General features: G+C 42.5%; 1 protein-coding gene across 1 annotated transcript in view; it reads right to left on the bottom strand.

Moving 5' to 3' along the window:
• Nucleotides 1-993: 993 nt before the first annotated feature.
• The window catches only part of SCML4 (Scm polycomb group protein like 4), a 42,254-nt gene continuing 26,826 nt past the window's right edge, over nt 994-16,421 (bottom strand). The window contains exons 5-7 of the mRNA XM_058021262.1: nt 13,662-13,934; nt 5,424-5,569; nt 994-1,156 (exon numbers count right to left, since the gene is read on the bottom strand). Of these exons, the coding sequence (XP_057877245.1) occupies nt 1,031-1,156; nt 5,424-5,569; nt 13,662-13,934 (545 nt within the window). The 3' untranslated portion in view covers nt 994-1,030. The remainder of the gene's footprint in view (nt 1,157-5,423; nt 5,570-13,661; nt 13,935-16,421) is intronic.

Genomic DNA, 16,421 nt, shown 5'->3' with positions numbered 1-16,421 from the left:
ACACCGTGGGAGCCATCCATCCATCCATCCATCCATCCATCCATCCATCCATCCATCCATCCATCCATCCATCCATCCATCCATCCATCCATCCATCCTCCATCCATCCATCCATCCATCCATCCATCCATCCATCCATCCATCCATCCATCCATCCATCCATCCATCCTCCCTGCCTCCCACCCCCCCTCGGCGGGACAGGAAACATCCTGCCGCAAACACTCCCTGCGTTCGGGCTCCTCTTGAATGGATTATCTGCAAACGGCGGCGGGAGCATCCCGCTGGGAGCCCGCGATTCCTGGGCGGTGTTTACGGACGGGCTCGATAGGAGTCATGACGGCCAAAGCCCATCGGACGCAAAGCTCCGCAGCATCAGAGCTCAAGCCTGCTAGGGCTGCTCCCTCTAGCGGGATAAAGTTCTTCAGCCGGGGGAAAAGCCTTCCCCTCCCTCTTTCTATAATTATTTCTTCTTCTTTTTTCTCCCCCCCCTTTTCTTTGTTCTTGTTTCTTTTTAAGTGAATAATTCAAGTTTTGCGGATAGTGCAAGACACGGGGCAGTTTCCATCAGACAAAAGGTGACCAAAGGCTGCACTTTTCCAGCCCTGTTTAGGGTAGAGCATGGAGAGTGGAGCTGGTGCCCAGGCAATGCAGGTCAGCGATTACTCCTCAGAGACAGCAAGCGAGGGACTCGTGGTTTGTCTTCTAGCAGTCCTATGCATATGCTGCAGCTGTGTTTGGTTTTGATTTCCCACTTCTGGTTACAAAAATAGGACTTACTATAATCATAATAATATTAATGATACAAAATAATTATTGTAATTATATACTTTTTGGCAAATTATTAACACAAAGCAGCCCAAAAAGATCCCATTAGATTAAAAAAAGGTGACAATGCACAAATGTCAAAAAAGACAAAGTCTTTGATAAAAAAGAAGGAAAAGCAATCTGCAAATGAATGCATTTCTGTAAGGCAACGTTACCTTTAGTCTTCCATCTAGATTTAGCTCAGATTCTGTTGTTCAAGAAATTATTAGAACTTGGCTTGCTTGAGCTTATCAATGTGGTAACAGAGTTTCAGTGCTGGTCCCAATTTCAGCCCCAGGTATTTCATGATCATGTCACTTTTCAGCAGTAACAAAGCATTGCCATCAATTTCCTGGTTTCAAAGAGAGGAAGAGAATCAAAATGTGTTAACCCCCATTTAAGTGCTGTGTCCTGACACATTAAACAAGGTGAATTAAAAACAGCGTGTCATTTAGGATAGAGCTACCTGAAATGTCATGCATTTTGAAATTTCATTAAAAAAATTGAAATCTGAGATGTGATAGGAGAAAGCCATGAAGGAAGGTTTAATTAAATATTACATTTTATTCTTCAAGGAACTATAAGATTAGTTTAGGTTTTCAATTTATTTTGCAATTAAAAGTAGAATTTTTTAAAATAAGTACTGTTCTAAGTGCAATTCTGAGAAAAGCCAGTCAGCCTTGAGAGAAAGGTATGAATGATGGAGACAGCGAAGGATGAAATCATATTAAACTGCTAAGAGAACACCTCTGGATCTCAGTTTCAGTTTTGTCCCCAGCTATTTGTGGGTTTCACATGTCCCCAGTACACTTATACCCAGTGTTGCAAGTATATGGTATACGTGCATGTGCGCATATATATATATATATATATGTTTTTTTCTTGGATTCAAGAGAGTAATAACTTGCTTATTTAATTGCATTTATTATTAAATTTGCTAGATTTTAATTTAACCCTCATGTAAATGGAGTAAATTGCCACCAAGCTCAGCTGTTTATCTCAGAACTGTTGGCTTGAAAACCTTTTGAAATTATGAAGTACTACTGCAAAAGAAGCCTGAACCCACAGTGAAACAGACTCTCCTTTACTATGGGCTGTAGACCCATGCTTTCAGCTGTACTGTTCTTCCTTGGACCCAAAGCCTGTCTGTTTTATCCTGAGTCTATCAGTGGATCTGCCAAAAAATACTGCCTATTCCCACAGCTTCCAGCACATTTACACACTTGAAGTGTCAGAAAGCAAGTGCTATGTGTGTGTGCAAACACATACACAGATACACACACACCAACGCTGTCTACACTGTGTTCTATGGTTTTGATGGCCAGATCTTTCCACTGTGATCCATTGCCTGCTTATTAAGCAATGCTATGGATCCTAATTTGCCCTGATCATTATTATTCCATTCACTAGGTGATTTATCTGATGAGCAGTTAAGGTCACTTTCTGATTAACTCAATCAATTAATGCTCCTCATTTTGCAACCCCCACTCTATCCATAATAGAAACTCTCTCCACCTCCCCGCTCTCCTTGCCATTATTTTAAGGAAGCTAATGTAAAGTGAGAATAAGTGTTACATATAATTACTATTTGCATAAGAAATAAAATAAGAACTCCTTTAACTGTGGTGCCATAGGGTAAAAACACTGTCAAGGGTCAGGTGTGGAGGCAGCTGCTTCTAAATGTTGAGTTCAGCATTTTATTATTTCCATTATTATTACTCTGTAGGGGTCAAGATTAAACTCCATGACAATAGTATACCAGAGGGAGCATTCATATCCAATTAAATAGCCCATATTAGCCATTTCCCTGTGCAGGTTCTTGGCTTGACTTCTTTACAGTATTACTGTGTCAGCCCTTTTAAAAATAATTTTAAGAAAGAAGACTTTGATAACGTGGTTCCCACATGTACATTAGCCCCAGCAGATTTTGAACCAGGTCTGGAACTGGTAACATTCAGTGCCATCAGGGCCACCTTTCCCCTCCTCCATTTCCTTTCCCCCCTATCTTTCTGCCAAGTCTTTGCTGCTGATGGAGTCTCCATGGGATCTCACACGGTGCTGCTACAAGGTCCCTGGCCAGGGCAGGGGCTCCTTTCCATGAGCCCAAGAGCTCCATCAGTGATGAGCTCGGCTGTCCCTGGCACACAGCCCTGCTGACAGAGCAGGGAACAGCCGATGGGAGGTGCAGGAAATTTCTCAGTCTTTAGTGGACACTCTCAGGAGCTACCTGTGACAGAGCTCCTCAGGTGTCTTGGCAAGAAGCAAAGCTTCTGCTCCTGGTGGGAAGAGCAGACAGAGCCAGGACATCCTGCAGCATCTTTTGGGGCAGTGAAGGATGTGGGCTGCAGGCTGGAAGAGCTGGCTCTCAGGACTGAGGTTGACACCCAAATGGCCTGGTAGAGCAGTAGGGAAGCACACTGCCCATGTTCAGGATACATCCTCCAGCTGTTTTCTTCCTGCTGGTCCCAGCAGCCTCTCTCTCCCAGCTCAGATGAGCTGATTGCCAAAGCAACTATTTCGGGCAATAGCTGGGCCTTGTCAATGACAGTGAGTGCTTCTAAGTAAATTATGCACCTGCTCCATGGAAAGATTGAACGTACAGGAAGATATGGCTGAGGTTAATGGACTAATCACTTGTGTCTCACCCCTGGGGTCTTTGTGCTAATCCAGATGAGGTTTGAAGGCTGAAAAATTGCAGGGATATATATAACTCAAAGGTGTAATTGAATTGAGTTGTGTGGCAATCATATGCAGGTTCTCACACCTATGGCATATTTTACAAGGAAACCAATGATAAGTAGAGCCCATGGGTGCTGGGTGTGCAACAAAGGATGACAGGGACAGTCTTTAGTGGCAATTTAGCTTGATCTCTTTGGTCGCAGAGCAGCTGCAGTACCGTGGCATTCTCCAGTGCAGCTGGCCCATGGCTGCCTGGAGCATTCCCAGGCCCTGCTGCTACATAAAAACACACTTTGCTACAAATGGGAACTCGACAAAATTAGTGCTTTTGCATTCTCCATATTTACAATAAAAACTTTAAAAGTTGGGGGTTTTCCCTTTGGGATATACCTGTATGCCTCAGACCATGTAAATTCTCACTCTCTTGCATGAAGATTTTCTCTTGATGCACAGCCCCTTCTGATATTGTCAGAAACTCATTTTATAGCAAGGTCCTTCAAATCTGAAAGAGGCTTGTTTATCTGCCTGGTTGCCCACATGAGCAATATAGGCCATGCTTTCATTTTCAGCTTATAAGGCAGAAGGCAGGAAAAGCAGGCCAGCACCTAACCTGTACCCGCAGATCTGGCCCTACACCGCTGTGCCTGCTGCTGTTCTCATCCCACAGACCTGCCTACAGAACGGCAGATGGCCCCAATACCTTCCTAGGGTGAGCAGACACCAGGACCTCTGGTCATCCTCATTTTCAGCTGCCCCTCAGCCACCTCCTCTCCTGTATCTGGAAGCCCTGGAGGCAGAGTGTAGCTGGAAGTGCATTTGCCTCCCTCAGCTCTCATCCCTCAGCTCTCATTTGCAGCTCCACAGCCCCACTTGTCTCTGCTGGCACAGGGTCAAGGAAGGATCAAGCCCTCTTGTTGTCTCTGCAGCACTGGGTGTGCTGGTCAGCACTAAGGGCTGGGGAGCAATTCTCATTCAGACCTAGGTCCAGGCACTTACATGAAAACTTATGACCCCCAGCCAAACACAAACAAGTCACTTCTAGAGTAAAATCCATTTTTCATAGCCAAACTGAATTGATTAAGGAGAGATGGAGAAGGCAAAAAGTGCTAATAGATACATCGGTGTCAAGTCCATATACAGCAGCAGAACAAGAAACTCCAGATCAGACAAGTTTCGCCTTTACTAATAAGGATAATAAAATTTCCGTCACTGGAGGTTATCCTCACAAAAGCAACTATCATATCCTCTAGAGAGTCAGAAGGTATGTTAAATTTGGTTATGTAGTTACATAATACTGAGGGGGAAAAGATTAAAATATTGGCTGTTTTGGGTTTCTCCTGCTAAATATCTAGAGACACATAAAAAATGCTCTTCAGAGAAGAATCATATATATCCCGAGAAAAAAATTGTCATTGAAACGAGGCTTTTTTGTGCCAATCTGACAATGAAAAATGAGCACCAGATCCTCAGTGCTTTCTCTAAGGCTTGGCATAGAAACAATTTATGCTGGAGTAGCTGGGAATAAACAGTGAGCATTTTCTAAAGACACTGTTATGGTTTTCCCATTGAAGTATAAATGAATAGAGTAGCATAATATAGCACAAAATAGAGTGGAATGGAATGGAATGGAATGGAATGGAATGGAATAGAATAGAATAGAATAGAATAGAATAGAATAGAATAGAATAGAATAGAATAGAACTGTTTCAATTGGAAGGGCCCTACACTGATCTAGCCGATCCTGGTGTTTAACGACCATGTCAAGGGATAAGTGAAATTTCTTCAGCCCAAACCCTCCAGAGGTGCTGAACTCCTGGCCAGGCCCTGCATTCAACCTGGTTGAGGAAGCCCAAGGCAGCTGAGGGGCTGTGTGTGACATGTGCTGGCTGTCTCTTATGACTTAAATTACCTAGAGGTGGTAAGGGTAGCCTTCTACATACGTGTTTTCTGAAGAGCTCCACATGAGGGCCTAAAGCTTGAGGGTCTGCATCCTTCACAAACCACACCACGTCCTCCACTGTCCAGGTCAAAGGATTCTTGCTTGATGGCCGAGCTGCATCTTGTCGTTCAGGTGAAGGACTTGAGGCTACGGTACAAAAAGCCCACAACAGTGCGTTACAATGGCATCCACAACTTTCCTCAGTTCGGGATTGTGAGTGTGCAGGGCTTTGGCAGCCTCACTGCAGCCCTGGACATTGGCTCTCTGAGTGCAAGTGTTGGCCTGAGATGGTGGCATAGGGGAAAAAGGGGACTTGCAGGAGTTTCCAATCTGATTGCTTATTGGAAGACTTGATCCCAGCTGGTGAAGTGTGTTAAAAAAATGAAAGCCTTTGGTCCCTGCTGGAGAAGGAAAAATGTGCCAGCTGCCAGGCTCTTAAACCAAGCTGCCCCTGCTGTCTGATCTGCAGCAGCAGGGATCTTGGCCCAAGAAGACACTACACTCACACCTGGAGAGAAAAGTTCTTCAGCACTAAACAAAGAAGTTTGCCATTGAATGTGAAGGCTAGAGGATAAAATCAGGATTTAGCAAACAGGGTTTTTAATTTGCATTCAGATATTCATACTTCTTTTAGAGCTTAGCTGAAGGTTTCAGTCTGTATCTTCCTAATCTTAGACTCTCACAGAGCTGATGGTCCCCAGTGAATGCCAATTTGGGAAGTTACTAAAACATGTGAAGATGAACATTGCACATGTGACTTTTTAATGGTATAACCCCTCGATGATTTAAGGCGACTTCAGCTTGCTGTAGCTTTAAATCAAGTGAATAAAGGCACATTGGAATGAAAGCGCATTTATGTTTTTATTCTTAGTCTCTGCAGAATTATAAATCTCAATCTCCACCTGAATATAATTTGTACCCCCTCTTATCCTGCTTCTTACAACAAGAACTATATTATGTTAGGCTATAGGAAAGCTGTTTCCATTTGTTTATATCCACACCAAGCAAACTTTGCATTAGCAGGCAGCAGCACACAGATGCATTAAATGTTACTTGCTCACATCTGCTCATCTCTTTCTGTCAAAGCCCAGTTTTTAATGAGAGAAGTGCAAATGGAAAGCAAGTACACGCTGCAGAATACCAGAAATCACACAGAAGAGTGTGTGTAGAGGGAGATCACAGACACCTAAACTAGAGCCTGGAAATGCCCCAGGTAGCCAAGAGGCAATCCCAACTGCTGAGGAGAGAAGAGATGAGCTCTCCAGAGAAACACTGAGTTTACAAAGACAGATGAGACGTGTGATAATCTCCATGCATGACTCCAAACACAATCCTAAAGCATGTGAGTAAATGTGGGTTTGGGACTTGTGTAGATTGTCATTCTATTGACTTCAATAGAGCTCTGGTGATTTATATTAGCTGAGACTCTGCCCATATACACCCAATAATGGGTTTATGTGCATATTTGTCCTTCTTCCCTTGCCACCATGCTCATCTTACAGTATAATGTAACGAGGTGTATTTGCAGTTACTCAGAATGAACTCCAGAAAGCAGCAGTGCTATGAATGTGCAAATCTGGTTGATGGTTTTCATAATGAGATGAGATGTAAATATCATGATAATTGCACTCTCATTTGCTAAGTCACTGTTCTGGATACAAAGGACAAGGAACAGCCGCAGGTCCTTTTAATTAGACAGCAAGGACCGGTGTTTGTATGGACTCAGGTGACCCTGGGCTCTGCTCACAGAATAAATGCAATACACAACGGTACAGACACCATCTGGAGCCTTTGGCATGAAACAATGAAGACAGAGAGTGCAAAGCAACAAACAGGGTAGTCTTGGCCAACCCCTGGATCATCAGTAGCAATGAAGAACTCTGTCAGGGACAAGTGGGAGAACTGGGACTTGTCTTGGAGGCACAGGGGTATTTCTCCCCTTCATGGTCAGTCCATGGTTTGGATGAGAGCTGATGTGTGGAGGCATTGGGCACTCCATCACCTCAAACCTAAGGTCAGGAAAAAGACCAGGCTTTTGCAAATTAGTCAGAAAATAGGGGGAGGAGAGAAAGGTTTGGCTGTGAAAAAAAGACTGCAGAAGTTTCTCTGCTACTGCCACAACGTGGTCAGGGTAAATGTGTCACTATTGAGGAGAGTATTTTTTCCCTTTAATTTGTATAAATGTAAGGAAAGCCCAGAGGACTTAGCCTTGGATTTACACCAGGAGCAGAAAGGGCAGCCTGCAGCACACTGACTCCTGCCTGCAACCTGCCCAGGAAAGGGCAAAGGGGAGCAGAGAGCCCCAAGTGCAGCTGGGAGCCTTCACAGGTATTGGAAGTATCTGTAATAAAAGGAAGGGGGATGAGAAGAAAAGGTTGAAATGACAGGGGGAATCTATTCACTCTTTTGCAATCTAGCAATCAATAGCATAAATGTGATTTCTGAAAGACAAATATATAAATGACCTTTCTAAAGAGACTGTATGGCTAGAACTCTTCCAGACCCTAGCAGGTGAAGATAACCCTTTCAAATCCATGCCAGAGAGATAGCAAAATATCATAATATACAAACAACCATTATGTGTCAATACTAATTCTTAAAATACTTTATGTACCTACCTAGTATCAAGTTTTGGATTCTTTGCTGCTTTTTCATGAATTAAGGTGTGTTAATTTACTTGTGTGAAAGAAGCTACCTTTAAATGTTATTAATAAAACTGAGAAACCCCCAGTTTGCAGCAAAATGTCAGGTTTTAGCTGATGAGTCTGGAAACAATCTGGTTTTCCATATATTTTATAATTTATTTTGCTGATTAATTTATTTGGCTTTTTAATTTTGTAGATTACCCATCTGAGTGTAATTTCTCAATTTACAAAAGCAAATAGATCATTTCATGTCTACACAAAGGCATGGGGTTTCTTTCAATAGCATCACTTTGGTGAAAGATTATATGAAGCACAAAAGTGTTTGATGGCGGCAGGGCAAGTGCTATACATTCTTTTCATATCTGAAGGTATTCACACTTAACCTAAGAATTAGATAAATGAGGAAGTCTCATGTCTCCTGGGTATCCTATCATCCTGTCATCAGAATTAATCAAGATGATAATGAATACTCAGATTACAAAGAGATGGGAGTGCTTGCGACCAATAATTATTTTTAGAGATCATAATCTAGGTCAAATCCAATTTCCTGTTTTTGACAGGTGGCAAAAATTTGTCAAATTAATGGAATGAGATATGGAAATTTAGGTAATCAGAGGGAAGCACTTTCCCCTCCTGCCTCAAACGATACTGGGGAAGGACAGTGAAGAGGTTCCTCTGCAGGGGAATGTCTCCAGGCATCCCAGTCAAGACCATTGCTCACACAGAAACAGCTGGAACTACCAGGTCAGTGGCAAAAGTTGAGTGAAGCTGGGAGAAGGAGGTGGCCTGTCTCAGTCTGAGTTTTCACCCCATACTTTTCTCTACGACTCATCTCTAACCTCTGGACCCTCCTGAGAAGGAGAATGGAGACAGAGCCAACAGCCAAATGGCTGCAGAGGCATGACAAGGAAATAAAATGCTAAAATGGAGTTAAACCTGCAAAAGAAGGAAAGACAAATAACAGACTCCCTAAATATGTTCTTGGCAAACAAACAGAGCCCAGAGGGAATACAGTCATTGATAGATAAGAGTGGAAAGGGAGTGACAGATGAACTTTAATATTGCTGCAGGCCTAAATGATTTCTTTGCCTCAGGGGAAGGGGGTGGGAATGAAATTTTAAAAGGTTCTCTCTGATTGCACTGGAGCAGATAATAAGGAGTAGCAGATCTACTGAAACTAAGCAGAAGTAGCAGACCCTCAAAGGTGCAGGGAAATGGGAATTATTTTAAAAAACAAACCACCCTCCACTACAAACAAGGAAAGGAAGAAGGCTTTAAGATACTTTTCTAAAAATCTAGGGCACACCGAGCAGGAGAAGAAGAGATGCATCAGACAAGCAGGGGACTGGGAGAACACAACTACAGGCTGTTTGGGGCAGGGCAGGGTGTTGACAAGCCACGATCAGCAGAGAGCTCTGCAAAGACCAGGCTCAGCACACCTGCTTGCACTGACCGGCGCTGGCAGGACCCGTCGGGCACCACCTGCCTGGTGTCCTCGCCTTGCAAGTTGTCCCAGCAGAGTCCCTGTCCCACGGGGTGGCAGCCGATCCCGCGGGCAGCACCGCGCGGGGATGCAGCATCCCCAGGACCAGCCAGCATCCACCTGCACAAGACGTGGATATCAAATATTTATCTGGGCTTTTCTTGCTTTGCCTTGCTTTTGTAGGTGAAACAAAAAGGCAGCCCGCTGGAAGCACTGAAACTTTCAGACTGAAATGTCCTAAAAAATTAGCAGGCAGGCTGTGTTTGCTGAATACAGTGCTGAGGGTCATAATGTCATCAGCAGCTGCTTTGCCTTGGGGCAGTGCTGGATCTGCCCCCAGTGAGCTGCTTGCAGCATTATTCTGGAAAAAGAGAAATTTCAACTCCCATGCCCCCAGATGTTTTCAGAAAATATGTGTACTAATAAGCAGGACTGCCCCTTTAACAAAGACCCTCAGGTGAAAATAATTAACTGCTAATACTGGATAATAAAATCTCCATAAAAATAACAAGCTACAGGGCGAGGTTAAGGTTATTATTTTGTGGTTGAATACACAATTCTTCATACTTGGGATAAAGGCTTTGTCTGTTATGTAAGCAAGCTTTGAAAGGTTTATGATGTCCTTGACCATTCCTTCCCCAATTTAAAAGCTTCAATTTGGCAAATGATGACAGGGAAGTGCATGTTTATCTGTTTGCAGCCCCAACTGGCTTTCTGAAATGAGATTTTTTTTTACATCTTTTTTTTCAGAATTTTTTAGCATAATCAAGGAGAATTAGGCATCAAGCTTCCGATCGCATTAATGAGAGCTTTGAGGTTTAATCTCATCCATTCCACTTGAAAGACATGTTCTGCTATGCACTGAGATATGTTTTATGATTATGGCTTTTTCCATGATATTTGCCCACCATGATAAATAAGGTAAGCTATTTTTCAAAACTATCCATAAATAAACAGGATTGGTTTGAGGTTTCAGAGATAAATTCTTCCTCTTTTTAGTGAGCCGTCTCTGCCTCATAAGTATACAAACTGAAGAGGATAAGAACAGAGACTGACATGCTCCACTTACTCATCTTTCCTTACTTATGATTCAGCAACATATAAATTGTGCCTAGAAAGAAGAAAAACACATCCACAGATTGTTAGGGACCTTGGCAGCAAACCCTGTATGGGTTTGCATGTCGGCAAACCCTACACCCTACCTCTACTCTGTCACCCATGGTAGACCCTAATCTACAATGGGTGATATCAGGACTAATAAATGCCTAAAAATTAGGAAATCCTCAACAACAAAGATGAATCCAAAACCATTTTAATGATGGCCACTGCATGCATTTCTGTTTTAGGAAGCCTTTAGTGTTGAGCTGGCCAAATGACCCAGAGACCTCAGAGGAACTAGGCTATGCAAGTGTCAAATGATTGTCACATAAAAATTACTAAGCTGCTTTGGGATGAGTTCTGTTAACCCCAGCTAGTATATATAGCAGTTTCAAGTCACTTGTGACTGCTTCAGAGGCACTCATGTCATGGATGCCTGGTTCAAAACCAATCTCTCCCTCTTTGCTCCTCAAAGTGCTTTTAGTGGTTTCAAGCCAGAGAAATACAGGAACCTGTAAAGCCTATAGCATGACCACACGATGACTTTTTTGTTGTTGATCTAGTTCTGGAAAGAAACATGAGCCCTATTTCAGCCTTCTATTTCGTAAAGACTGCAGATTTTGTGGGAAGTCACTAAAAGAGAGATGGAGGTGTCTCCTGAATTTTAGCTTCCTGTTCGGCACTATGTGGAGGTTTCACAAAACATTGGCCGAGACTGGGAAACAGTGACATTCAAAGTCTAAAACAAAAAGGGAAAGCAATGCAGCTGAACAAGCTTAAGAAGCTCTGATTTTAAGCTTCAGTCCCTTAAACATAGTTTCTGTCCCCTGATACCAAGGGTTTTCTCCACACAATACATTCTTAGGCACAGAAATTCTGTGTATTCTGAAAATTCACAAAGTATTCAGTAAGTCACCAAGTGATCCAGAGAAAAAAAATCTGTGGAGGGTTACTATGTATGAATCTACCACCTCTGATTGAGGTGATCCATCTTTGCACCACAAATTCCTGAGGGCAGAGAGAGATGCGCCACCATCTCTGCATTCGTCCCTTTCCTTGGGGCACGCTGCTCTTTCCTGCTGCAGACAAGATGTGTGGCTAGACCAACCTTTGCTCTGAACTGCCCTGGCTCTTCATTTGTGCTACAAAGAGATGATGACTGATCCCAAGAAGAATGATCAAGATTTTTAAGGCAAATAAGTATCAACATTGTTAAATCTTGGCTCCTCACAGCTGCCAACTATAAAGCTTGGTGAAAGGGTCCCAGTTCTGTTAGGAGGCTCTAAGGAAGTGGTGGGAGAGGGGCAAATGAATCCTCTGCAAAGTGAGCCTCTTGTTCTCCCAACACCTGATTGTGCCACTCTGAGAGGCACTGAACAAGATCTGAAAGAAAATGGCTTTTCATTTCCTTTTCTTTGTAACTAAGGCCACCAGTTCCCACCAGTTCCTAGTAACAAACTTTTACAAACTGTTTGTAGAGTATTTCTGTACTTTGCTTTGCTTTGCTTTGATTAAAGTTGACTCTGTAAGTAAAGAATGAGATAATTACGAGAACCAAACACTTATCAGTGGTCTCTATAATAGACTAACACAGAGCTAAACCAGGGAAGCAAGTGTGTAAAAATAATAGCAAAGTCAGTGATAGTTTTGGGCGGGTATTGAATATCTAAGAAGGCAAACCTAGATAAACAAATAAACACAGGGGGAAATACTTGTAATACATATTTCGGAAGAGTAATGTTCTAAAATATTAAATAGTGAAAGTTCAGGAACAAGAAATAATACAGAAGTTGGGGAGGTGAGGAATGTGAAAGAATTAAGTAAAGATTAAGCAAAGGATACTAGAAAGGGGCTCTGGAATGGCTTCCAAGCAAGAATATGCAGAATCAATGGAAGCTTCCAAGGGAAATGCAAGGGCAAAAAGACAGTGTAATGTGATAATGGTAGACAAAGGGGCTAGGGGAACCAGTAATCTTCTGCAAATATATCAAGATTTTAAAAAAATAGTACTGGAGTGGCAGTAGATTCCATTAATAAATGAGGAAGGAAAAAAAAATTAATGACTTTAAAATGGCTGAGACATTCAACTCCTTTGTCAGATCTGTCATCAGAATGAAAAATGCATACATGAAGTTTGAATAATTAGTAAGAGGTGAAGACACTGTTGGCATCACTACTGATAAAGACCTGTTGACTGAGAATTTGGAAAATGCAAACAAAGTTAACTGAAGTTCAGTGAAATAGCTAACCCATCTGATGAACTTGGGTAATTTCAAGATGAAAAAAAAAATGTGGCCACCAGGAACTGTAGTAGAGTAGAGCAACTGCCCCAGAAAATGGTAAGTGAACAAAAATACAAAGAAAGAGAAGAAGAATCATCAAATGCAGTGGTTTCCATAGTATTTTTAGAATTTGCATATAAACTTCTTGTGACTTTGCTTCCTGAAGAATAAAAGAGGCTTAAGCAATAAGCTGAATGATTTTTAAAAACATATGTTTTGTTGAGGAGTCTTTTTCAAGCAAAATCTGGCTTGGTATGTAATTAAAGGGGCAGAATGGGCACAGAGCTAGGAAGCAAAACCTCTGGGTAAATGCTTTGAGGTAGGCACTAATATTTGGGTTTGCTCTGCATCACCTCTTGTACACAGCTGGTGTCACACAAATAACAGGAACCTGCCTGTAGGCAGTATAAATTTTTGGGAGGAATGCCTTATATATTAATGTCTTTAATGCTGATAATAACAGGTGTGATTGCCACACAATTATATGTAATGCATATATTTACATAACAGCAGCATTAGAAAACTTCCACCTTTTTACTTAATGGGGAACAGACTGATTTTGTGTTTACACAGGTTATTATTTCCCCTTCTAAATGGAAGCAGGAGTGGTCTGGATGGATTCCATCACAGAACCACCTTACCAATTTTCTTGGGAATTTGAGAATGGGTTAAGACTGCAGCACAGCAGCAGCACAGCAGCACACATTGATAAATGGAAGGAGGTACATTACCACTTCTTTGGTGGTTTCCTTCAAGATAGGCCCCATTCCTGGTCGGGCTGGAGGTCTGGCGCCGCAGCCCAGTAGCTGAGGAGCCCCCTGAAGCCATGTGGGCAGGACGATGGCTGCAGGAGGAAGAGGAGCCTCCGGCAGGGTGTCCATCTGCAGGACTCTGGCGCACGGTGTACACGGAGCCCGCGGAGCCCAGCGCAGCGTCGGCAGGATCCGCGCTGAACTGCTTCCTGCTTGGAGCATCGGCCAGGCAGTCCTCAGGTATGACTGTCTCTGCTCAGGAAGACCAGGCACAAAACAAACATCAGCAAAACAGAAACCTTTTTAATTCAACCCTTGAAAAAAAATTTTTTAGCCAAAATTCTCTTTTTTTTTGTCACAAAGTGCAACTCCATTATCAGCTTTCTGTACAGACAACTGTCCCCAGGAGAGGTCCTTGCTGAGAATGAAACAGTGAAAGGGAACACAACCATTCAAAGTCAGTAGAGTCAAAAGAGCGAAACCATGGCTTGATATGAGTCATCTGTGTCTGCTCACAATATTATTTTCTGTAAAATCCTGGGCCACTTAGCCCAGGTCCAATTGGACTCATGGTGCTCCTCAAATACACCAAGACCAGAGGATTGAAAGGAAGGAGACAAGGGAAGACAACAGGACAGGCAGTTTGTTCAAAATGCCTGGCAGCCAGTAGGAAGGAGTGAAGGTAATAAAGCAAAGCATTCTGGCTGCAATTACCAAAATTAATCAAAAGTATCCTCAGCTGCAGACATCCATCAGGCCCAGTATCCCACAAGGATACAAGCTTGATGACTGATGAGCACACCCAAGGTTTTTCATGGACAGTTCTGTGTTATGTGTGAGTCACTTGGATCTGACTCAGGTTCAAACGTGCCAACATCATAGACAACTGCAAACCATTGCTGTGATGGTTCCTGTCCTCTTCATTGCAATTTTCACACTATGTAGGAGCAAAATACCATCTTTTCAGATTTCTGGCAATTAACCAAATTCTGCACTTCAAGACCTATTTTGGAGACTTATGCCTTACACTCCCTTATGCTTGTCTAACACACAGGAATGAGGCAGGTCTAGCTCCAGGTTTTGCAGCACACAGGTATTTTTTGCCATTTCCCCTCACATTTAGGCTCAGGTTTGTCACTGACACTTCCATATCTGTGTCACTGACTTCCTCCTCCAGTTTACTCATATCTATGTTTTTCCTATTTGCCTTTTTTTTGTCTTCACAAAACATGGCCACAGGTCTTCCTCCTCCTTTTTTCCACTACCATTCTCCCTACAAACCAGCCCTCCTGTCCCCCAGCCCCAGTATCACTGCTGGGATACAAGCAGAGCCTTTGGAAACCTCTATGAGATCCCAGCCTTCACAGAGCCCTGCTGGCAACCTGCACTTCAGAGATTCCCACTGGGTGTTAACACCTGGCAAGCAGGGAGCCCCTAGATTAGAGAAGTGCCTTCCATTGCCCCATGATATTTTTCTGAGCAGTTGAAAAGGCCACTTTCCTCATCATGAGCACTCTCCCTCCAGAGACATCTGAGCAGGGTGAAATTTCCCCCACGGTGTCACACATCAGCTCCCTGGCCTGAGCAACACTCTCCTCCTGGCGTGTTCTTCAGCCTTATTGAGTAACAAGAAGAATTTGTGCTGTAATTTATGCCGTAAGACACAAACTCCATTGCTAATAGATGTTGAGGGTCTATATAACAGAGTATTCCTTTTAATTTACATTTTCACTCTTTTCCTTAAGAAAAACAAACCAACATTACTTGGCTGCTGTGTATAGTAGTTGATGGTAAATGAACATGATTTATCTCAACAATTCAAATACTCAGGAGTTGTGCCATGATATTATCTTGGCTTGTGTGTCAGGCCACAGCACAGGTTTTTGTTACATTGTTCTATTTTATTTCTTCTTTTAAAGTTTTGTCCCATTCAGGGCTAAGGCTGGACTCACCATAAGGCAAACATCAAATTTGAAGGAAAACTGCAAATGTGAAATTTCCTCGCTTTTGGGCATTTGCCTTTGCGACTGCAAGTAACTTTCCTCTAGCAAGGCTTTTTTCCCTTGGATGATTTGGATTCTTACAGCATGCATTCAGGTGTCCTGCTGCTTTCTGCCAGGAATTTCTGAGCTTGATTCCCATATAAATACAGATAGGGTGTAATCCAACTGAATTCAAGGGAGTTCAGATAACATAATACATAAGAGAAATGGGAATCAGACACTCTGAACCTTTCCCCCTAACCTCCAACAGATGCCAAAATTATATAACAATTGAGCTAAATACCTTGCTTTTCAAACTCCTCCCAATAAACCAAGGAAAATCCAATCAAGCCTCCTCATTCAAAGGAATTTAATTACTGTGTAGAACACTTGCAATAAAAGCCTCTTATGCATAAAGAAGATGGCTCTTTCTGCTGCATCCTGCCTGCACTGCATGGAATAATTATGCCTCTTGTGAATCATTACCTCTTTATTCCAGGAAAAGAATGCTCTTTTAATATGATTACAATATGAAGAAGACATAGACTATCAAAACAACAAACAGCACATTAAAAGAGCCCTGCTAAATAAACAGCATATAGCTTTTATTGCCATGGATGTAAATTACTCCAAAATTTTTGAGCAGACACCAGGGATTTTTTGATGGATGTCAGACTGTCTCAACAGCCTGTGTGAAATAAGACATGCACAGATATCACCTCCCTGTGGAAGGGAGAACACCCATGAATTGTGTACA

This window comes from Melospiza georgiana, chromosome 3 (assembly GCF_028018845.1).
Source record: "Melospiza georgiana isolate bMelGeo1 chromosome 3, bMelGeo1.pri, whole genome shotgun sequence".
NCBI lineage: Eukaryota > Metazoa > Chordata > Aves > Passeriformes > Passerellidae > Melospiza > Melospiza georgiana.
This window is presented reverse-complemented; position numbering and strand designations above follow the sequence as displayed.